The sequence below is a fragment of the Pholcus phalangioides genome, unplaced genomic scaffold (assembly GCF_987345545.1).
Source record: "Pholcus phalangioides strain wild (caught in Gottingen) unplaced genomic scaffold, Ppha-v1.0 ptg000013l_1, whole genome shotgun sequence".
In the NCBI taxonomy this organism is placed as follows: domain Eukaryota; kingdom Metazoa; phylum Arthropoda; class Arachnida; order Araneae; family Pholcidae; genus Pholcus; species Pholcus phalangioides.
Window position 1 is genome coordinate 22,879,374 of NW_028301606.1, and position 25,365 is coordinate 22,904,738.

A 25,365-nucleotide genomic window follows, 5' to 3' on the forward strand; every position below is an offset into this window, starting at 1 on the left:
TGGCGCGGATGAACAGAATTTAGAAATGGTGGGGGGGGGGGGGGTATAGCGAGAATCAAGGGGCAAAAAACAAGGAAGTTGAAATTCTTGAAAAGCAAAAGAAACTCTTTTTTGAAAAGAGCAAATGTGTGTCAGAAGGTATAAACTCGGAGAATAGCAAGCATTAATCGATCGCTTTCAAAGCCGGTAGCAGCTTTGATCACAACACAAGTGGATCATCTTGCGATGATTCAGAGGAAAGAAAGTAATCAAGATGACAAAAATTCAGGAAAAAAAAAAGTAGAAATTCGGAGAAAAGGGCGATTCGTAAAAGAGACGGAAGGGGAGACATAATTAAAGGGAAAAAGAACAGAAGCGAACAGACATTTCGGGGGAAAACAGTAGAATACGACACAAATACAGGGAAGAAGAAAGGAAACTGGAAGTTTTGACAACGGCAAACGGGATTGGAATTATGAATAAAGGCATGGTGGCCAGAGATTCAGAAAAGGGCAAGCAGGAAATCGACTTGATTACGTGGATGTGTTCGAAGAGCTTGTATTATTATTGTTATTGTGTCTGAATTATAATATCCATTTGTACGAAGAGGGGTACCATCCAGCTTCCGAAATGAAAGTGACGGTACGTGTATGACTCGGAGCCGGGGTGCGGCTAGGGGCGCCTAGAGCCGATGAGGTACAGACCATAGATCAAGGACCTTGTCTGGACTGACAGAGGGTAGGAGAGGAGTAGGGAGGACTGGGTATACAGAAACAGAGGGTAGGAGAGGAGTAGGGAGGACTGGGTATACAGAAACAGAGGGTACTCGAGGGATGGAGAGGCCAGGGCCAAGACCAAAATGCTTGGTCACCCGGAACAAGCGCGCATTTTGACGCCCCTTGTAATGCTGAAGGAGAGGTTTCAGAATGAAATTTGAGTCCCCCTCGTGTCTAGCGCCCGGGGTACCAGACCCGCCTGCTCCCCCCCCTAATTGCGCCCCCCCCCAGGGCTGCAACTAGGCCCCTAGTGGATGTGTCCCGAAGGTGCACACCTACCTGTGGGGGACTCCGCCCCGCTTCGGACCTCCGTCTCTCTACAACATCACCCAACCCAACAGGGTAAAGGGCTTATATCCCTTAAGGAACAGAGTCCGGGTCTTGTCTGGTCTTCAGATGTATGAAGTAGCTGCTGTGGTGATCGAGTGGTCATAATGACAAACTCGCATCGCGAGGACCCGGATACGAACCCCCACCGTTGCCACAGTGTCGGTGGTCAGCTAAGTTGGTTTTCTGTCGTTCCCAACTTCAAGGAGCGGATGCGAGCCGATCCAACACCGGCTATAGTAGTCTGCTATAGCTGGCGTTGGCCGATCTCCCCGTTGAGAAGTATCACCAGAGAGAGCAACACAGGTCTACAACGATACAATTATTCAATCATTACACTTCACTCATAGCTTGAAAAATTGATGACAGATAGCAGCACTGTATACACAAGAAGCATTACACAGAAACGGACTTCACGTTAGGTTCACAACACATACATGCACAGCTTCCAGCATGACCCAGGTCTCCTTCGATCACCTGCTAAAATCTTTTCATTGAGACAGAAGAATGCGCCATGATATGGTTGGGAGGTGTATGAAGTAGTGATATTCAATAACTTCTGAAGTCATAATTATAGGCTGACCACATTTTATTGAGGAAAATACGGGAAATTGAGAACCCAAATAAGTAAAAATATGGATTGAAATAGAGTGCTACGATAAATCACGGTGAATTAAATTCTATTTCACGAAAAACATGGGGGGGGGGGAACAAAATGAATGATGTGAGATGAACATTTTATATTTATAGTCGTAATTACAATAATATCATATTTAGTTATCAAAATCATCTTCATTCATGATTTGAGCAAAGATTCTGAATTCAAGCAAGCTTTGCTAAGGGACTTTTCAATAAAAAAATATGTGGGGGGGGGGGGACAGCCAAATAACTTGAATGTCCCGTAAAATATCAATTATATGGTCACATGACATATTATTCTACCCAGCAAATAGTAACCATAATAATGCTTACCAAACAAGCTAACAGATGTCGCTTAAACACTAATTCTCTAAATGGAATTTTTGTTCTAATGAAAATTCTCAATAACCCAGTTTTATCGTGTCTCTTGATTTTTTATGCTTAATTTCTAAAATTCTTTTTCTCATATGTACCAGGAAAAAGAAAATTGAAACCGGGAAATAGCAACTTACAGCAAGTAGTCCTAACAACTACCGAATCCTGTATAATATAGGAGAATATTTGCTTTGTTGACACAAAATTATTTGGTAGTCTCAATATTCATCTCTCTGGTTGGTTTCAGGTAATATAAAATTGAGATTCCTCATTAATTTTGTACATTAGACTTTGATAATGTAAGCTAACATCCATTACATGTTTTCCCATGATCGCAACTAAAGTACTAATTGCGATTTACATGCAGAGACGTATTTATGATTTTGCCGCCCTTCTCATGCTGGCCCAATTCTCTTGAGGACTCGTTCTTCGGATTTGTCGCCATGGGCCATATCCCCCTTAGCCCACTCCCCTGTAAATACCCCTCTGTCTCTGAATCACTCACATGCTTGCATACTCTTTTGGTCACTCACACTTTGTAGGGCGCTCACATATTTGTACAACACTTTTGGGTACTCACATTCCTGTAAACTCTTTTGATCACTCCACTGCAATACTTTTTTTTTTCAAACCGAGCACAACTCAGGTCTATCGCCACAGGCAATTTACTACCTAGTGAGTTGTGCCGGAAGTGTAAGTGCGTGTACCTAACAGTCTGGGTGCGTATCTAGTGTTGTGTATGATTTTTCAGTGCTGCCATCTATATCCCAGAAGTGAAGTGAGTGATGTGTAGTGACTGAATATTTGTACTGTTTGTAGGGCTGTTGCTCTCTGTGGCGAGACATTTTAACGGGGAGATCGGCTCACATTTGCGCCTCGAAGTTGGGACTAAGTTCGTCACTATGACCACTCGACCACCACAGCGGCATATATATAAATAAAGGCTTTATTTCTTCAAACCTTAATTTTTTTTCTCAGCTCTCTGCAGCCCTCCAAACTATTCATGGCCCCTTTCTTCATTTTCTTCCATGGTCCCCTTGAAGTATCCCAATACCACTAGGGGGACTGGCCATGGCCCCTAGTGGTACGATGCTGACACATACTCTGCAGATCACTCCAATGCTCACTCATGCTCTTTAATTCACACTTTTCATTACTCTCGTGCACTCTCTTGGTCACTTTTCACTCTCACATTTTAGATCACTTTTTTGATCACTACCTCTATGGGTCACTCATGCTCCCACATCCACTAGGTTATTCACTGACGTGGTCCCTTGCTCACTTTTTTGGCCATTCACATGCTTGCACACACACTTTAGGTCACTCACATGCTTACAAATTCTCAGGCCACTTATTTTGGTCGTTCACTGACCTAGTTCTTCCCTTTATAGACAGGCGGGTCTATGATTACTATCTGGGGGGGATTCCCATGCAAATATGCCACTGATTACATGTTCAGTGCCACATTCACAGGGGGGAGGCTGTGCTATGGGGTGGAAATGCTGGAGTTGGGCGGAAAATTTGAGGAATGACTGGTCGAGAAAATTAGTGGGAGAAAGGTGGGAAAACCTTAAATCCACTTCTGCCAAGAGATCAAGTCAGTTAGCACCTACAGAGTGTACAAGTATGTGAATGGTCATATAGAGAGAAATGAGGTCAGTTAGCTACCAAAAGAGTTGGCATGCATGAGACCAAAACACTGCAAGCATAGGAGTGACCAAGAGTGATCTAAAGAGTGTGAGTATGGGAGTGACGATATTACCTTGGTATTTTTGTATTTTCAAATTTAATTTTGTGACCAGTTCAGCCATTGCAGAACATATGTGGGAAAGCGGTCACAAAATGAAATATTAAAATGCAGATGTATTATCGTCCAAGGTGCACAACTATGCTCGCCTTCATAGAGAAGCTATTGAAATATTCAAGCACCACAATATAAATCAAAAGGAGGAGATGATGAAGGTACATTCCACTTGGGTCCTTTTACTTCAGTGGCCAGAGAGCCAAGATGCGCCCTCGACGAGAGCCAGAAAAGAAACGACCTCGACAGCCAATCATCACTTCATCACTAGACTCCCCACCTCACCCGACACATCCACTCAAGCCAGCAAATGCGGCTCTTCTGCGGCCGATCAAGCCTCAGAAGTCTATATGCAGAACAACTCTCGATGGCACTAGATGTATAAAGCCTTTCTTGTTTGTCGCAGAAACCTATGTTCGTATAACCTCAAGATGTGCCTGCCACTGATGTGGGAATAATGTCGGGAAGAAAATGCCAGAAACCGCTTGCAACTCATTGAACACCGACCATGAAAGCCTCAGACAATACTTTATAGATGGCATCACTGAAAAATCAGACACGGCATAGATACACACTCAGACTGGTAGGTGCATGCACACTTTTGGCACAACTCAATCGATAGTATGCCCATGATGATAGATTGGAGTTGCACTCGGTTTGAAAGAAAAAAAGGGCTGAAACTAGAGGAGAGCACGTGGGTCTGGTGCTCCATGCACTTGATGGGGGGGGGGGGGGGGCCTGCTAATTTCACCCTTTAGCAGGGGCGTCAAAATGTGAGTGTCCTGGCTGACCAAGCATCTATTTGCGACCCTGATGATTAGCAGTCAGTGCTTGACTGCTATGAAAAGCATCAAAGCAGCTACTCGCAGTACACATGTGTAACCGGCGTAAAAAAGTTGGAGCAATACCCCCTCCCCCAAACCAGAATGTTTTGCATTGTTCTTTAACGAGCCCTCGGCTGACTGGAAATGTTCTGCGGTTAAAATTCCCATAACAGTGTTTTCTGTTTTTTTTCTTAAAATTCTTCCAGATTTCTTCATATTCTCTTTGGGGCAATACCCTATCAATGGACCAACGCTTTCATGTGCGGTTCAGTCAATTTTAGCTATTACTTTTTTGACACTTTTACCATGGACATGTTAGATATTGATAAAATTTATTAATCATTGATTATTTCTCTTTTTTTTATATTCTTATATTTTTATTTCTCTATCTTTACATAGGCGAAGATCCTCCAAAATGTCTTACATGTTGGAGCATCTCCACAATGGATGGCAGGTAGACAGGGCCATACTCTCCGAAGAGGACCGTCTTGTCGTTATCCGTTTCGGCCACGACTGGGACCCCACTTGCATGAAAATGGATGAGACGCTGTACAAGATCGCCCAGAGGATCAAAAACTTTGCAGTGATATATCTTGTGGACACGACGGAGGTGCCAGATTTCAACAAGATGTACGAACTCTACGATCCGTGTACTTTGATGTTTTTCTTCCGTAACAAGCACATACAGATCGATTTGGGGACCGGTAACAACAACAAGATAAACTGGGCGATAGAGGACAAAAATGAAATGATAGACATACTCGAGGTTGTCTATCGTGGGGCCCGGAAGGGAAGGGGTCTGGTGATATCACCCAAGGACTATTCTACCAAATATCGTTATTGAACGTGTTGTCTCTGTGTATTTTTCCCCGTATTATCATATTTCTTTTCGGATCGAGTCCCCATTTGTCATGTACATTTCTTCCAGCTGTTTATTTTATTATTGAGAATAAAGAAATGGTACCCTTATGAAGGTATGTAATATTTTTGCAGCACTTTTCTCGAGCGTATATTCCTCAAAGATCACCACGTTAGATATATGGCACATTTCACAGACATGTTTTAATGCCACCCCCCCCCCCGCCAACATCAAAGATGTGTAAGCCTACGAGTTAAAAAAAAATGATATATGTGCATATATCTTTTATGTACTTTTATCTTGAAAAAAAATCATCGTACTTCCCCCAAAGACGTTGAAGTTCATTTCTGTCATTTGACAGTTTTTCGAAGATTTCTGTGTCGCAATTTTAGCTGTTCTGTTTACTTTTAGCATCATTTTTGGCGCAATTGGCAATTTCCCCATGTTTTTATTTTTACTTCCTGGGAAAATATAGCTGCGTCCACGTCCCGATACTGCTGGTTTTGCTGCCATCTATTTACGGATTTGAGAACTGCATTGATCACAAAAGTAGGATCTATGCTGCTATCTATTTAGAAAGCAAACGCGAAAAAACTATCAACTATATAAAAAAAAGTATTTATAGATGGCAGCAATTTTTCGATATAGGATATTTTTTACCATCGGTCAAGGCCGTCCAAATTTTCATACGCCAACAAACACTGCTGCCCGTGTATTGAACTCTAGCCAGACCCTCATGCAGTTTTTCCTGTTGATATTGCTGATGCAGGCTACAATGGATGTAACAGACTTTTCCTTCGAAGCGCCATTTGGGAAAAAAATGTGTTGATCGTTGACCGATAAATAAAAAATAATCTATCGACATCCATCGCTGATGTAAACATGGTCGGTCTTGACTTACTGTAGTTTCTCCAGAAAGCTGTACGGCTTTGACTTATCTTACTTCATAGTGCGCAAATTTCCTTGATAAATGGTATTTAATGCCATCTATAACAGATGATAGTGTTTTCCTTTTTAAATGTACACCAGATGACGGTACCTGTTCCAAAAGTTTTGTTTTCCATCCTGTCCATAGATGGAATCAAAAAAAATGTTTGAACGAAACAAATGAATGTGTTTCAAAGAGGAAAAAAAAAAGGAAAATTTCCGAAACCTAAAAAGGAGGACAAAGGGGCAAATTTTCAGAAACTTAAGAGGATGCTTGAAATCGCACAAAATCGTGGTTTTTTTTTTTAACATTATATCGGATATCGTTGTAGAGAGGTTTCATTGTATTAGGATACGAGACTTTTTTTTTGCCAGCCCACAGTGTATGCATTTTATATTATATAGCAGGTTAAATCACAACCAATGCTCATATTAAGAATGTATAGTAGAACCGTTTTAGTTTGGGGGAACTAAAATACTCTCACTAATCTCTGGCATATATAAGACACCTGTGTGCCGGATTATCGAAATCACCGGATCACTGAAAGTCAATTGAAAAAGCCCATTTTAATAATATAAACAACTTCGCACAGACATAGTGACATGTTTTCTTTCTATGCTCAAAGAAAACCTGCCTAAAAAACGGATTACTGGATGGGCCAGATTACCAAAAGTCTACTGTACATAGAATTCAGCAAAATCAATCGAAATCACTGCATATGGAAGATATTTGCTGAAAATGTATTCATGTATTATTTAACTTTGGAAACAAATAAATAAATATTTGGAAAATAAAATTTCTGCCACTAAATCAAGATTCACCCGGAACTACAGACATAGATATAGTGTAGGTGTCGTCAATCATTATTACCTAGTAGCCTTACCTTACATTTGTAGATTTATTGAAGTAATGAAATCCAATTTTTATAGTGATACATTACTATATAAAGACTTAGATATATAGAGATTTGGTATATAAAATATTATCCTACAATTTAAAATTAATTTGTCAACAGATTTGTGATGCACTGCTGTATATTCTATTATACTATAGAAATAAACTACAACACCCACAGTGTAATCAGTTTTCTACAGCACTTGCTCTATTTCAAGGAACACAACTACCAAATATTTGAATTAATAACAAAAAAAAAAAAAAGATATTCAAATAATTTATTACATTATTTACAATATTTGCAGAGCGTCAGAGTACAAATAAGTTGTCGCTATACACATCACTTCTACCAACAATATCATCAATCGTCATTGTCATAATGATAAATTTATTTTTGTGCCACAAGCCATTTCAGAGACTGACCAAAATTGAAGGTCATATCACATTGATATGCGAAGTACAAAGTACGGAATGAAAATGAAAAAAAAAATCATCTTCACACACAATTTAGTTTTTGGAATTCACGCTTTCAATGTCTTGAGCTTTGTTCAAACTAGTCTAATTTACGATGCTTTATTCATGCAGAATTTGTTACACAATGGAAAAGCGCTCGTCAAAAATATTTAGTGGTAAAATAATGGTGCAATATATTATTCCATCTATTATACAGTATACTTTGTTTCAAATCGCTCAGTCATCAAAGTCGTCCTGCAATTTCTCTTCTTTTGCCTGCTCAGCCTTTATTTTCTGCCATTTCTGCACCAGGGATGGGATCTTCTTCTTCTTGAAAGCTAATCCAGTGGACAATTTTGTCGCCTAAAAATAAAAAGCCAAAATGAGATGAAATTTTTTCAATGAGAAAATAAGCGTGGACATTTGAGATTCATGGAGTATAGCTGCCAATTTCAGAAAATGAGAATCAGAGTTTTGGAGGATATGATGAATTTCCTACCCAGACAAATATAAAAATGAATGTAAAATAGTAGGAATTTTCCCAATAAATATCAAATGAAATAATGGTTGAAGCTTCTGGTAATACCCAGGATCTGTTCAGCTTAAATTTGGGTTTGTTTTCCCGGTCCTTCACAAAATTTGAATCTGAAAACGGACCCTTCACAAAATAAAAGTGAATAAAACCATAAATTTGGCATTTAATTTTTTTTACAATAGGTTAACTATATTATTTCACTTCCCACAAAATTAATGGCCCATTTCACTAAAAAAGGAAAATTTTTTACAAAAAGTCTGGATAGACACCTGAATACATCAGCAGTACAGGATGTCTGGATCAAATGCTCCTAGTTTCAAACAGTGATTAAAAAGCAATTTCGGAGGAATTTGACAAAAATATAGGACATACCAAACATCCAAGGATGATGTCACTCTCCACAATCCGCACGAAGGTTTTCAACAGCTGGCTGATGCGATGAATTTTTTTTCTTTTCTAAATTCATCTTCACATCAACCAGCTATTGAAAACCTTTATACCGAAGTAACTGCTATCAAGCAATTTTTTTCAAGCATCTTGACTTTCTTACATTTATATATATATTTATCAGAAATAAGTCATAACAACCACACCCCTAAAATAAATAGCTTTTAAAATTTGCCTTTTCTAGTTTGCTTATGCTCCTCTCTGATCAATTTTACCCCGATTTAACAATTTCCTCAATGTAATGAATAAAATTCATATCATGTGAAAGTGTTCATCATGCCTCGATTTTGAAATTGTATGGGAATTTTTTGCAGAATCGGTGAGCGATAGCTACAACTGCTACATCCACAGTTGCAGTGCCACTTAGTAAGACAATATATGCTAGTACTGTGCGCCGAAGATCCCACATGAAGGGACTGTACAACCAAGTATCATGTGTTTGTGTTCCAACTAACTGTCTAATCCAGAGCAACAAGATTGAAATGGTGTATAAAATATAAAATAGTATGTTATAATAAGTGAAATGTTACGTAAGCCATCGCATGCTTAACTTTTGGAAAGAGCGTTTATCTGATAATTATTTCTGGAGTCACATTTTCTCTGAATAGCATATGACCATTAGTTGACAGAAGGACTCTTGCCCTATTTTGCTAAAATCATTATTTAGCTTTTATACTTACTTTCTTCTTTTCCTTCTTGGGAGCAGCTGGTGAAGAACCCGCAACAGCAATCTTCCCAGCTGCCTTGCCAGTACTAGTTGAAGCCAATGGTGGGTCAGCTTCATTATATGAGGAACCAGCTTCAGCAGATGTGGCTTGGTTGCTCACAGAGCTGCCATCATGGGTCATTTGGGCACTAACACTTGTAGATGCATACTGGTTGGAGCTCTGGGAAGCAATTTGTAAAGGAGATAATGGTGCGGCAGCTGATGATGCTAACCACGATATTGTTCCATTCGTAGCAAAAAGAGAAGGATCACTGGCGGATGAGATGGGCTGTGGAGGTTTGGAAATGACAACAGACTCTGAACTTCCATATGAAGTTGAAGAAACTGCACTTGATGGCAGACTCTTGGTGAGATGAGGTTCTGGTGAACTTGTAGATGAGCATTCTGCCATCATATGTATGAATGGCATAGGATGTGCCATAAAAGACATCGGAGTAGGTGACATGCTGCTATAGATTGTGAGAGAGAGAAAAAGAATGGTTTAAATATGCAAAAAAATATGTGAAATACAGTGAATCCTCACTACTACTAGGGCATGGCAAATCACAAAATTTAGGCACCAGAAAAAAATTGTAGAAGCCAAAAAAAAATTTTTTTTTTTAAAGAAAAACAGGTCTGAAATTATATTTCTTTCAACTTTCACAGGTCATAGCGACCCCCTTCCATGTTAATACATATGCTGATATGAATTCCAAAAATTTTGTGATGTCTTTCCCCATATTTAATAATCACATAGAAATTTTTAGGCTCCAATCCAAACTTTTTAGTTGCCATGGCAATCTGGGATATGTCTAGCCCTGACTACGATATTCAATATAGCAATGTGTGTGAATCTCTTTTACAATGATATTTTTTCACGTCTTATTTGGAAAATGTTCATATTCTAATGTTAAACTACTGCCTTTTGATATGTGATAATTCCTCTAAAAAAATATTTTTTCTGGGGGTCTGCAAGTATCATTATATTGAGGTTTCATTGTCATAAGTTTTGTAAAAAAAATAAATATATTTGTTTTCACAAAACATTTTTCCCATAAAATAATTTATATCAATTAAAGCAAGGTATGAAAATTTGTATTCTGAAATTTCCTAAACATTTATCAAATATCCAAAACAACTAGCACTCACTGCTCTACATAAACGATACTCATCAAATGTCTACATAAAATTACAAGAGAGAAGCCTTAACAAAAAAATATGTTTATTTCAGGGCTTTACAAATCTCACGCACAAAAATGGGTGCCAGCTGAATTTCTTAGGAGCCAAACATTTATTTTCAAGAAAACGCCCAAAATAGTCTCTTTTGTTTGTACATTTACAGAGCTTCATTTTCCCCTTTCTATGTTAGTAGGCACACTGACATAAATTCCAAATCTTTTGTATTGTCTTCACGATAAAATTTAGTAATCCCATCGAAAGTTTCAACGATACCCATACAAAACGGATCATTTTGAGACTGAAATAATACTCCGTTTCCATTCTATAAAGAAATACATCGAAACACTAATCAACAATGGCACTATCTTTTGATTCTGTCCAAGACAGGTTTTTGTGTCGTACAGTGTGTCTGTCTTAGACACCTGTTTCACTTTACCAATTTTTTCAGTCACCATAGTGACCTGAGATTTGCCATGCCCTCGTTTATTAAAACACTAACAGTATTGAAGATGCCTATTTTGGTATAACTGACTTTCTTTTATTTATCTTCTTGATTGAAGTCTTATTTCATCTTAACGAATCGTTGACTGGAAACAAAGGAAAATGTGTTTTATTTGCCAAAATATTGAACAAGAAATTGAAACATAACAAACCACACAATTGTAGGAACTGCTACTCATCCACTAGATTCATTTCTAATCATACATTCTATGACAAACAATTATTTTTGTGTATTCTATTACTCTCTAAAGTTTGTCTTGATAGTTGTGAATTACCCTATATACACTGGTGTGCAAAAATAAAGAATAAAGCGGAAAAATTGAGGTCGAGTACTCCTTATGGATGAAAGTGGTCTGACTAGCGATTCTGGGCACACACACACATCTGGAGAGAGAGAGGAATATGCAATAAAGCCCTCTAACATCATCGAAAGGGACTGGCTTGTAGGTGGCTGAGTTCTTGTTTGGGAAGGTATCATGCTTGGTACCCGCACATTTTCCAAGGTGGTTCAGTCACTAGTGCCCGCTATAATACAGAGGTTCCCCTTCCTCACTTGCATTTTTTCAGAGGTGCTATGGGTCCTCAGTGGACTCCTTCATGGACGACAATGATGCACATCATCGTACAATGGCTGTTGGGGAGTGAAGATATTCAATGCATCGATTGGCCAGCAAGGTCCCTGGATCTAAAACCAATTGAACATGAGTGGGACACTCTAGGGAGATGCTTGGCAGCACATTACCAGCCACCAGCAACGATTCTGGAGCTAGGATTGGTGCTACAACAGGAGTGGGCAGCAATGCCTCAACAGCTTGTTGACAATCTTGTGCTCAGCATGGAGACAATGTAAATCTTGCATAGCAGTCAGGGGTGATCATATTCCCCCTATTAAAGGCTGGACTTTCCTTGCCAGTCGCTTGTCACATGGACATTTTGGTCTTCTGTCCAATTGTGCTCGAAGCTAATTTTTTTGATAAAATTCTTTTTATTCTTTGGATTTCTTTTTTGGAAAGTTTTTTTTACTTTTCCCATGTTCTTATGTCTTGAGGATCTCATGGTATTTGTGTTGATTTTGAACACTTTTGCATGACGTTACATTCGAAAAAAAATCTTGTCCTTAATTTTTACACACCAGTGCAATATCCCCCACAAGGAAAACTAAAGAAAGATACCAACATGAATAACTGAACATACATGTACAAAATAAATAAAATGATGAATATTCACCTTTTAGCAAATATAAGGGAATCAGAACTATTAGAGTCATCTAAATCCATATCCATATCAACAACTTCCCCATCGTCCAGTTCGGTGCTATCAGGAGGTGGGGGTGGTGGACTTTTTGGAGGTGGAGGAGGTGTCTTTGGAGGAGGAGGCGGAGTCTTTGGAGGGGGTGGTGGAGGAGGTGAATCAACACCAGGAGGCGGAGGAGGTGGTGACGGTTCAGGAAGTAGTTGTGAAGATACATCCAACCAAGATGATGAGAATTCCTTAGTTTGTTGCTCTATTCAATGGACAAATTAAAAAAAAACTGTGTTATAACTTTGAAACTTGATGGAATAAAATAATTATATAACTAATGACATTTTCCTTTGCAGCAAAATCAATCAATAGATAGTAGAATGTTTAAATTCAATGTTAATTATGATAAAATACCACAAGTAAAAAGAAAATCTAAAACCGAATCAGATGCATTGCATAGAAGGTTTAAATAAGTGGGTTGAACAAGCATAAAAAAAGATTTCTGACACTAACCTGTTTTAAGCTTCTCTTGTTCTCGGACAATAACGGTTGGTGTTGCGCTAGTACTTGCATTCTGAGCATGTTCTTCTGACATAGACGATGAAACTAATGGAAACTGGGCACTGGAAGATTGATAAGTTTGGACTGTACTCTCTCGCATGTCCCAAATCTGCTTAGTTTGCTCGGATGGTACAGCGTTACATTCGGCAGGAAATGTCCACTGAGACTGTTGCGTCTGCTTGTTGGTATAGAAGTATCTCTTGTTCTCTCTGTGATAAACGTGGACCAAGAAAAAGAAAAAAAGAAGAAAAAAAGCAGTGAAATATCTCTAACAAGAAAAAATTACAAAGACCATCCTGGAAAACAAAAGAAGACATATTGCGCATAATGAAATGTACATGTGAAACAATAACAAGGTATAATAATATTAAATCTGCTTAAATACGAAATATAATAAAAATATGCAATTTTCGAAGGTGTAATATCAGTAAAGAAACATGACTGAGACATGACTAGTGATGGGGAAAAAACTACTTAAAAATCTAATTAGTTCCCCGAACTTCTGATTCATCGCCCCCCCCCCTCCCGCCCAGATTTTTTTTGTCATAACTTCCCTTCCTGACTAATCTCATGGAATCCTATACTGTGTCTGAAACTATTATTTCCCCCCCCCCCCTTCTGTATGTTCCATCACTTCCAGGGGCCGATATCGCCCACTTTCACCAAAAACATTCCATTCATTTAATTCATTGGATTAAATCCCAACTATTATTAACTTGCAATTTTTTTTAGAAAGATTTTTAATCTGAGGAAGTGTTTACAGTAATGATAGATAATTCTAAACACAATATTTTCCTTTACACAAATGAGAATTTGGGGCAAAAGAATGGAAAAAGTAAAAATCTTCAGAACATCTGGTGTACCTTCAGAAATCATATTAAAGTGTTGGAACACACTAAGAAAACCAATAATTTCCCAAATTTGAGAATTTATGGAAAGAAGTTATGAATAACACTAGTGATAGATCAAATGTAGTAAAGAAAAGTGATATAAAAGAAATGAACCAAACACAAATTGTAATGTAATTTTTGTGCATATCGATTATTTTGTAACTTCAGAATTTTACCTTGAAATAAGAATTGACTTCATATCATATACAGAGACATATTTGATTGAAAGTGTTTGATTATAGGCAGTAAAAATGTTGAAGCCATCAATGAAAAAAATTTGACCATAACTTTTTAATTTCATATGCACGAAGAAAAAAAAACAATACCAATATTATAAAATCAACACATGACCATTCACTTATGATTTCTTTTCAAGATGCTGAATACTCATTCTTAATACATACCCATTACCTTTCATTTGTAACTGATCAATATTCCTCTATACTGTACCTGTTTGTCACAGGAAGTTTTCACAATGTAATGAAGTAAATTGGATAACAGAAGATCTTCAAAGAACATCTGAAGTACCTGTGAAAACGTATTGTCTAAAAACAAACTGTTTAGAACCAGAAATTTATGCAACAAGAACAAAATATTACTAGGGCATTCAATCTAAGCTATCTTAATGATACAAAACAACCCTATCTTTTAAATTTTATGGCTTAGCTTTAAAAATATGAATTGATCCCTATATAATTGTCCAATAAGTCTTTTTGTGAAGAAAAAAGACACAGACATTAACTTATTGTCAACATACGAATTCAAACTTTCACTCTTATAAGGTTTCCATTCACATTCATAACAGGTAAAAATTTCCTATGCATTTTTCCCCCATGCCACATATAGTCAATATTGCTTCTGCTTCATTCATTGCTCCTAATTTGATATACGTTCCAAGATTGAATACACCTGAAAATCGTTAAACAGATTTGTTTTGTGGCATAAAAATCTTCCATAGAATGTAGCGTATTGTAGGCCCTAGTGAACATTGAAGATCAGAAAAAATAATTTTCAAATCAAGGTGGGGTTGCTTAGAACCAAATAACTGAATAAAAACTGAGCACTGCTCAATTACAGACAAAGTTGAGGTGGAAAACAAAATGAAATAAGACACTGAAATCAGAATAAACAACTTCCAGTTTTCACGTGTGTGTTACGGAAAAGTGAAAAAAAAATTTCATGAGCTCAAATATCTTTCCCAAAAAAGTGAGGGTAATCATGCCTTGTGAAAGTAAAGGTCAAGTCCTGCCCACACAATTTGAGAAGTTTGTTAATAAGTCATCAGTCCCAAAATTTTTTATATTCCCATATAGAGTTATTACTATCCAAAATGCAGAAATAAGAAAGAATTGAATAAAATTATTGCATGTTACTAATAGAGAAACCCTAAAAAAAACTTTAACACTGAATTTTCTTCTAAATTTTCTCAGCCAGCACTACAAAGCTACAAAAAGAAGCCAGTGCTGTAAGCTCTCATAAAAAAAAATCCATCAAAAACTGAATCAATCTAATCCTCTAGCAGAGAAAATTTTTCAATGTACAATGAAAGGGATTATGAAAAAAACCCTACAACCAAATTATGTCAGTAACAATGCACAGCGCCTGAGTGGTGTGGTGGTAAGATGCTTGTCTACCACCATGTAGGTTGCTGTCAAGGTCCCAGATTCAAACCTGAGGGAGAATATAGATAAGAAATTTTCCCTAACAAGCTTGAGGCAACCACCAATAAACCACCTTCATTTCCAACCCATCTCATTAATGGCAGTAAACTGAACTGCAATATAGCCAGAGTTGGTGTTTGGCACAGTAATAACAATGCACAGCATATATGAGAAACTTTAATTACATTTAAGAACGATTTCAATACAAATATTTATTATAAATTAAATTGATAAGTCAGTAAAAATATCAGATAACTATTTATTACTATTACATAGATATTGATAGAAGTCATACGCACCTCTTAGGTAAGGCTGCTGCTCCATTTTCACTTTACTATATAGTTCTTGTTACACAAATCATGGCAGAAAAGCATAATCCCATGAGCTAAATATTCTTAAAAGGCTCTTGTCACCAAGTTCATCACTTATTTTTTTTAAACATTAGTGTTTGCCAATCCACAATGTAACAAATATAATTTTTTTCTCAATAAATAAATAATACAACTCATGTCCACGAAATGGCTTATTTTCAACAGAATTAGAAGAAATACTATTAAAAATTTCTAATGAATTTAATAAGAAATTTGAACACAGTTTTAATGTGTTACAATTTAAATAACAATGAAGTCTTCTGTGACAAGTTATTCTTTTTCGTGTCTTGTGAGGTATTGATTTATTATATTCAATTGGCCCGTACCTGTCCCATTGGCAAGTCCATTCTTGGGGTACACAAGACACTTCATATTGTTGAAGATAATCGCTCACATCTTTGAGACGATCCATGAAATATTTGTATTCCAAAGCTCCAGCTTGCCAGTCAATAAGTCGAGTCTGAGGGAAAAAATAAAAAAATTACCATAGACCGATTAACGCATACATTCTAATTGATGATCAGATACAGAGAAAAGAAATCCACTAGAGGAAAAAAAATTAAAATTTATGAAATACTTATGTTGACATTATGTACAATGTATATACACAAACATTAGGAACAAAGTCATTAATTACTCTGTAGAATGTATATTGTTATTCACATAACAAAGCTTTACCTGTATCTGTACCACCAAAGTGCTTAAAGCTGCCATTGAAGAATGACTTGACAGAAGGAATGTAAGTTTATCTATCAGCATCAAGGACAAAACCGAAACATCCAACTGAAAATTAAACAAACTAGTTCAATACAAAGAATAATATGCACATTTTCACCAATTGACATTATTAGCATTATCTATACAAAACACTAATGAATTAAACTGCAATAATACATAAGAAAAATTTTCATCAAAATCTAAATGAGCAAAGCATCATGAAAAAAGAGCTTACTGGGCTGTTTGGCTTTGGTCTTCTTTTAACTTCTAACGTTTAATCTAGCATGAGCAACCTACATTTTCACGATGCCAGCCGCGGCTGTGGGCAAAATATTAGAAGTTAACAGAAGACCACAGCCAAACAGCCCAGTAAGCTCTTATTTTTCATTAGATACTATGTGGGAAAACCTACGCCAATGAACAAAGCATCATACTATTCATTTAGCTCATCATAAAAGAGGTGAAATAAACAATATAAAATTTTTTGTAAAGCTCAATCATTAAAAATACAAAACTTACTGGAGCACTTCTATCAGGCAACTTTTCTTTCTTTTCTGGAAAAAAAGAAAAAAAAAGTTTTGTTTGATTCTTGTAAGTACTAAGCATTAAAATAAGGAATTTCATTAATTTCTTTGAAAAATTAAACTTGAAATGAGTTCAAAACCACCTACAGTGTGAGAAAATTATAAGACTCTTAAATTTTAGCGAAATCACAAGGAGCAAAGTAAAAAATAAAAATTTCAAGCTGTTTTATGACGGCAAAAAATAACTTTATACCAAATATTGGAAATTAAAAAAAAAAAATTTCCACGTTATTTTACGGAAATACAGAAAATGTAGTATGGACAGAATTATAAGACACCTACTGATTTTTGAAGGAAAAGTAAAATAAAATTTAAAAAAATTACATATAACTGAATCAAAATCAATATTTTGTACAACCACCTCTGTTGCTAATCAAAGCAAAATTGCAATATTTGGCATGGGTTCAACCAAATCAATGAGAGTGTCACACGAGACATCATTCCAAGCCTATTATATGGCGGCTTTTAGATGTTCGATGGAAGAAAATTGCCTCCTACCTGCGTATACTGATCTGCAAAGCATGTTCCACAAGTTTTCCACAGGGTTGAGGTAAAGGGAACAAGCCAGTCATGAAAGAACATTGATATTTTCTTGCTTGAACCACTGCTTTGTGTGACCTGACACATGAATTTGGCACATTATCTTGTTGGGATATGCAATATTTGCCCAAAGAAAACTTCTTCATATATATATATATACCAAATTGTTCCTGCGAACGTTTTATGTAGCTTTTTGAATTCATCCTTGAGAGTGAAAAAACTATGCCAGTCTTTCCTTGGACAGAAAATGCTCCCCAAATCATCACTGAAGCACCATCCATTTGACGGTTCATTAATCGTGGTGTTGCAGACCTCAAAACATGCCGATATGAATGAAAATCATCTGGACTATCAAGATTGATTTTTTTTCCATCAGAGAATGGAGCAGAATACCACTGATGAGCCCAAGGCATGGTACATTTTGCGAGAGGCAAATGATCCTGTTTGTGTTTCAAAGTTAATGGAGGTTTTCTCTTGATTTTAATGAATTTGATGTTACTTGTAGAACTTAAAACTCTAGAAATTGTTCGCTGTGTGCACTGAAGTTGTAAAGCAGATTTTATATTTCTGGATGACATTTTGCTTCTTAATGCTAGAGCACAAACATTGCACTTTGATGGGCAGACAAGCATGGAGTGCGTTCAGATCGTTTTTCTACAAAATCATATATTCCACGGTTTAAAAAATTTGTGACAGCACAATTGGAATCAAGAACATCCAATTTTATTTGCTATACGAGTTTTAGAAACACTGGTGCTATGCAATAGCAATTTTTTTTTTTTTTTTGCACTACTGTACCCACATGGTGTTTTTTCTACTGATGAGGTACTTGTAAAAAGGGCAATATAATTATTAGTTTGTTATCCAGTAATAATGTTAAAAAAATTATTTACATAAAGTAACAGTGCTATATACGAGTTTTAGAAACACTGGTGCTATGCAATAGCATTTTTTTTTTTTTTTTTGCACTATTGTACCCCCATGGTGTTTTTTCTACTGATGAGGTACTTGTAAAAAGGGGAATATAATTATTAGTTTGTTATCCAGTAATAATGTTACAAAATTATTTACATAAAGTAACAGTGCTACACTACTATAAAATGATGGAAATGAAAATGTCATATATCTGTCCCACCAATTTCTTACTGCAATTCACAAAAATATTAAGATATCAAAAACTATTTCTTCGACATCCTCGTAATTTCACTCACAATTGTACACAACACGAACGATACATAGAGAGTTATTATTGTGGAATTACATTATTGTGGAAATATTCTTTCCTTTTCTTTTTTTTTTGCGAATATTTGTAACGTCTTATAACTATGTCTCGCACTGTATATTCATAATACATATACCGTATACATATTTTCATTTGTGATAGAAGCTGTTGTGTTAACCTACTACACTGTTTATTTTTTCTCTTTTATTTATTTTTCTTCCCCATCTCCTTTTTCAAAATTTGTGAACAAGGTTACCAATTTTATCATCAATACATCAAATAGAGATCATCCAAATTTGTTGCCAAAAGGCTGTTAAGTTTAATGTCTCAACACTGATTTTGCTTTTAAAGATATTTCAGTGCTTTCATGATAATTTTAAGGTGCTGATTTTGAATCTGGCATTGGTTTTGTCAGATTGGCTATAGTTTCTGAGATAAAGTGAAAATTAAATTTCAATGGTAATACCATAAGAAGCGCACAAATCCCATTGTTGAGAGTATGCATTATCTCAAAAACTAGAGCTAATTTGGCAAAACTGACACTAGTTGGTTGAAATAAGCAGTCCCCAATATACCCTAACACCATTAAAATTTCCTTAGAACATGAATTTTTTTTTCAGCAGTACTATTTTTAAGTTATTTATAAACAGGAAAAAATATATATTCTAACTTGAGATCTTATTTACCTAACTTGGGTTTTTTCTTCACTGGGCTTGAAGTAGATGGAGATGGCTCATCCAGCAAGTGCTTCTGAGGTTTCACAGCTAATGCCTCTGATGTATCAATACCGGATTCCCTTGACAGACGTAAACGATCAGCTTCTTCCTGTGCCAAAGAAGAAGAAAAATCTATGCAACAAAATGTATAAAAGTAATTATTACAAGCAATATAATACAGAGTAGTGGTGAATACAGAGTGAAACCCTTGCAGGAGAAAAGAGTAACTTTCAAATATAGTATACACTAGTTTCAAAATACTAAAGACCTCAATTAGTTTGCAACAAAACTTTTGCATGTGGAATGACTTCATTACACTTGGATGGTTTTTTACTTTTTCTGTATATCTTGTGGTTATTACAACACTTTATTAGTGATATATATGGAATAGTGAGAAAGTAAAAAAAAATTATGAAGAAGCCAATTGGTCCTTAAGAAGTAGGTATATATATTAGAGAGCAAAACGTGCAATGTAAGACTCTCCCCCCCCCCCACACCGGATGGGTTCAAGTCCATTCTTAGGTACACAAACTTCCTTTCTTTGTTGAAAAAACTGATTCCAGGTGAGTTCAGTTCAAGTAGCTCAAGAGTCGTTCACAACACTGTACAAATTACTAAACAACCAATTGTGAATGCTTACATTGCATGATCTGCATGCTAATGTATATGTGAATTTACTGGCAATCACAAATTACAATTTGGCGGCATGAATCATGTAAGCAAATGAATAAACAAATTAATATAATATGTATAATACAAAAAACAACACAGTATGAATTAACCAGTCAAGTGGTTACGACAGCATTTTCCGTCGCTGCCATACGTAATGACGTTGCCTACGCCGGCATTTGCCGACGCACAGACTTTTTTTGGTCTTTTTCCCCAGTCAAGTGGTTACGACGGCAATTGCCACCGCTGCCATACGTAATGGTGGTGCCTACGACAGCATTTGCAGACGCACAGACTTTTTGGTCTTTTTCACATAGATATGACGAAATAATTTGTCATACATGTGCTGCTATCTGTAGAGCCATCCTTCTACTTTATTATCTCATCACTAGATGGAGTTGAACAACTATATTTCAAGGTCTGAGATTATTATTACTATTATCTTTGTCATGTTTTGCAAAGCTGCATCCCCATCGCTTTTTTTCTTCTTCGATTTCCGATTCCCTTGCAAAGATGCATCTATTTTATTACTCATATATCTTTTAGCAAAGGTTCAACTACTATGGTTCCACATAAATCCATCAATGGCATTTCTTCTAGTCACAGGACATTATGACCCCACTTTTGGGGTGGCATATTATGTCTCGATACATTCGAGCTATAAACAAACATGCTATAAAAAAATATTTTAATATTTCAAACTTCCAAGAAAAGGAAAAAAAAGGGGAAAAGTGCATGCATCTTCAAAAAAAAAAAAGTGGGCACTGCGGGTAATGCTCGGAGAAATTAATTGGACAGTTGACTGATTAATAAGTTATGATGGCTGCCAACATTCATTTTTCATTTTTAACATTATGTAGGTCAATATGTAAAAAAAAAAAAAAATTGCATATGGACATTTCAACACACAATTTTGCTCTACAACAATAAAAACACACACTTTTACAAACATCATTATTTAGATAAGAAGCCTATATAATTTCTGCATTAAAAAAATACATACTTTTTCCTTCAGGATGTTCTGTAGAATTTCATCAATGTCTTCTATGCTCTCATTTTTCATGGATGAAGACTGCTGATCATCATTAGATTCAGATTCTTGTCTATATTTTTTGCTTTTAGATTTCTTCTTGGACTTGACTTTGAAACTTTTTTCTGGTGTGGAGTTTTCAATATTTTGAGGTGCTGATTCTTGTTTCAGATGATTTGCACTGATATCACTTTCCACTGGGCATGCAACTGAAGTTTGTTTTGCTGTTGCCAAAGACGAAGCCAGCTCATCACAGGATGGAATGTCAATGTTTTCATTGGTCTTTGGAATTTCAGAATAGTTTTTTCTTTCTAAACCTTCATCAGTCACTATTTTGGTAGATGGCACAGAACATTTGGTTTCTTCTGGTTCATTTTGACTGCTCATGCTGGAAAGAGCATTGAGGTCACCAAGATTCAAAATGTCATTAGATTTGACAAATGCGATAGGAAGACAGTTTTTCTTCAACCTCCTTCTGCCGAAGCTTCCATCTTTGTCTGCAGAACTAAAAGCTTCATTTTCAAGCTCCAGTTGTTTCTCCTTGCTGAAACCGAAGCCAAATTTACCTCCCGTTTCACTTGCAAAAGAAAACATGTGCCCAACGATATCTTTAGGTGCTATGTCCACACTATAATGACTTGAGCTTCTCTGATCAGTTGGCTGAGAAACTTCCGAACTCTTCTTATTGGAACAAGAGATAATATCCTTATTGGAACAAGAGATGCCATCCTTATTGAAACAAGAGATATCATCCTCATTGGAGCAAGAGATGCCATCCTTATTGGAGCAAGAGATGCCATCCTTATTGGAGCAAGAGATACCATCCTTATTGGAGCAAGAGATACTATCCTTACTGGAATAACTGATACCATCCACAGAGTCATCAGGAATGACTTCAGCCAATGAATTGCTTTGAGATTTATTCGGCTGCAGAACCTCTGGCTCTGAGCTACTGATTGATGCCGTGATAGGAAACAGTGGCTGAGGTTTATCCACTTCCTCAGGCATGCAATGCTGCTCTACAAGAACATCTTGAACTTTGCTGCTGTCTTCAGATGACTCAGCTATATTTGGCTTCAGCTGATCACTCTCTTCCAACTGGATGCTAGTAGATGACATACGTGGTGAATCTGACTCATCTTCGCTTTCAGTAAAACTATCATATTCCACAACCGAACGAACCCTCACCTGAAAAAAATTAAATGGTACAAAATACTGTTGATACTGTGTGAGAGAAGTCTTTAAGAAATATGAATTTCAATTCCAAGTCATTGCACATGTCATGTTATTAGTTTTTATAAGATACTTCTCTAAAAATTTGATCATTTCCATTTTCTCTCTGAGAGGAGACATTGACTTCACATTTTTCTTTTTTTTTCAAGCACAAAAGATAGCAACTGGAATTTGTAGCAAAACTATCTGGTATGGGGGGGGGGGGGCAAATTGCTTTGCATTGTATTATGATATAGGTGGAACCAAATTTTCACATGGGCCTCATGATTTTGGGGGCCCCAAAACAAACATATATAGGCCTACACTGACTAACCAAATATCTTTGACCCCAGCTTTAGGGGAACTCCACAAATTTTTGCTTTACCCAGGGGCCTACTGAAGTCAAAATCGGACCCTTGGATATGAGTAATCTTATGTTTATCCATACCATAGATAGAACATTACAAAATTATAATGCTCTATCAATGCAACATTAATGTAAATAATTTTTGCAATAAGCCTAATCGATACCTTAACATAGAAAATAATAATTTAGGTTAAGCAGTTGCCATTGGCTTTTGTTTTTGACAAATTGTAAAAATTCATACTCTTCTTTCAATATTTTCTAATTTAAAAGATGCATTGTATTCCAATATAAAATATATATATATATATATATATATATAATACGTAATTATGTATTATATTTTTATATTAAATTATATTCTGATTTTGAAAGATAGACTAGATTTCAAAGATAGAAAATAGATGGCAGCACTACTATCTGCAAGTGCTTTTTTTTTTCTTCTTTCTTTCCACACAGCCAGAAAAAGCATAATAGTCTGTGTAACAAGCCCCCCCCCCCCTTCTCATGTTTCTAACTACCCAGGCTATTGCTCAAACGTGCTGCCGAACTTCAGTATTTAGAAAAATGTGGAGTGACCAAATGACCCATATTTTAGAAAGGGACTTTTTTTATTTTCGGAAAATATTTATTTTCTAATTTTTTCAAATTTATTTAAATACAAGTGATTCAATGCCATTAAGTTTGTATCAAATCCACTTGAAGAATTACATCAATGATAAAATTTTAGGGAGAGACGCTCCTTCTCTAAAAGCCCCCCCCTCCCCTCCCCGTCATTGCTTTAACAAATTGAAGATGCGAGGCAATAAATCACATTTTGTGAGTGCAAAAGCACACTTTTATTTACTTCTTTTTGTGTTTGTACTATTTAATAAAATATTTAAGTTGCTTTAGGGGCACATTTATATTCTATATAATACATCAGAATTGTGTTAGAACAAATGATAGATTCATTTCATTTTGCCAACATGGGGCAATTTTCAGGACACAAGGAAGCGATCTTAAAAAAGTGCTAGTTGAAAAAATATTTTGTGATTATATTATTATATTATTATTATATTATTATATTATTATATTATATTATTATTATATTATTATATTATTATATTATTATATTATATTATTATTTTAATATCTATTGATTATTCAAAGAGAAGGAAAAGTGTAAATTGCAGCTCACTAGGGATGTAAGAATTTGAACTAAAGCTCATTAAGCAGGATAAGTCAAGATACAGTCAAATCTTTCTCAAAAAAATAAAAAATCCTTGCATTTACTTGTACTATACATAAATCTTTGCATTTGCACCACTAGGTCTTGAGGTAATTTTCGAAAAATTTTATCTCGAAGTCTAAGTCCAATGATAGTAAAAAGAAAACAGACATTCCTTTTCTTTCGTGCAAATCTGGCTTTCCTTCAGAGGAGAAAGAAACTGATAAGAAAGGCTTATTCATATCACAGCCCATTGTGTTGATGGATCTTGTCAATCACAGGTGGATACTATGATTGCCAAAGGGTGGATAGCTTTGTTCAGCATGGCAAAAAGTCAGCCAACACACAATTCAAAATTGCTTTAAGAAAGCTATGGGTTTGGAACCGGTCATCTCAGTGGTGAAGGATTAGATCTAGTGGTTCATTCAAATTTTAAAGAATGTCAGAACGATGTTAAAGATGAAATTTCAGAACATTAAGAACACTTGAAGCTAGAAATTTCATTTTCCGATTTTGTGGAAATGGACAGTTCACTACAAACTTGCAGAACCTTGACTGATATAAAATTATTGCTGACTTGGGTGACGAAAATACTGCAGAAGAATCAGAAAAAAAAAAAATAACAGTGAAAAATGCTGAGCACATGCTGTAAAAATGCTTTACCAGTTTTTAGAGCAAACTAGATAGGACCCGAAATATTTATAGCTCTTGCTTGTATAGATGAAATTGTGAAAGCTCAAAGAGCAAAAAATATGCATCAATCTAAACTTACAGATTATTTTGAATAAGATATGTAGATAAAATTGAATGAAACAAAAATTTGAACATATTTTAGTATATTTACATATAGTGTGATTGAACATTGATTGCGTACCTTAACCAATAATTTCATTGGTATCATATAGTATAGTATTGTTTTAGTCTTTATCAGTCAAATTTTTCCTTTCTTACTAAAAACACTTGATTTCTCAGAAACTCCCTATCTCAAAATCTTTTCAAGTTCCATCAGTTTCAAGATAGAGAGGTTTGATTGTAATTATAACAAGAAAAGAAATCAGACTCAAAAGTGTTAAACTAGGTTGAATTTATCAATATTCAGTATTTTCAATTCTTATAAATTACAGTAATATAGCTATTTGTGATTTTTTTGTAA

The 25,365-nt window shown here is 35.9% G+C and overlaps 2 protein-coding genes across 3 annotated transcripts in view; one reads left to right on the plus strand and one right to left on the minus strand.

Moving 5' to 3' along the window:
* The first annotated feature begins 2,202 nt into the window (after nt 1-2,202).
* Dim1 (thioredoxin-like protein Dim1) lies at nt 2,203-5,690 on the plus strand. The gene is made up of 2 exons (XM_089240512.1): nt 2,203-2,343; nt 5,121-5,690. The coding sequence occupies exon 2, from the start codon at nt 5,137-5,139 to the stop codon at nt 5,563-5,565; it is 429 nt and encodes a 142-aa protein (XP_089096638.1). The 5' UTR covers nt 2,203-2,343; nt 5,121-5,136; the 3' UTR covers nt 5,566-5,690.
* Nucleotides 5,691-7,663: 1,973 nt separating this feature from the next.
* LOC149078792 (uncharacterized) overlaps nt 7,664-25,365 on the minus strand; it is a 28,765-nt gene continuing 11,063 nt past the window's right edge. The window contains exons 8-16 of one of the 2 annotated variants that reach the window (XM_089240904.1): nt 21,400-22,614; nt 19,698-19,836; nt 17,185-17,219; nt 16,627-16,731; nt 16,275-16,408; nt 12,979-13,235; nt 12,451-12,727; nt 9,518-10,010; nt 7,664-8,218 (exon numbers count right to left, since the gene is read on the minus strand). In XM_089240904.1, coding sequence (XP_089097030.1) covers nt 8,093-8,218; nt 9,518-10,010; nt 12,451-12,727; nt 12,979-13,235; nt 16,275-16,408; nt 16,627-16,731; nt 17,185-17,219; nt 19,698-19,836; nt 21,400-22,614 — 2,781 coding nt within the window. In that variant the 3' untranslated portion in view covers nt 7,664-8,092. Of the gene's footprint in view, nt 8,219-9,517; nt 10,014-12,450; nt 12,728-12,978; nt 13,236-16,274; nt 16,409-16,626; nt 16,732-17,184; nt 17,220-19,697; nt 19,837-21,399; nt 22,615-25,365 lie in introns of both variants that reach the window. The other variant, XM_089240903.1, reaches the window with a different exon arrangement.

Excerpts from the sequence above, each read along its gene's own strand:
- Dim1 (XM_089240512.1), top strand. The coding sequence starts at position 5,137 with ATGTCTTACATGTTGGAGCATCTCCACAATGGATGGCAGGTAGACAGG.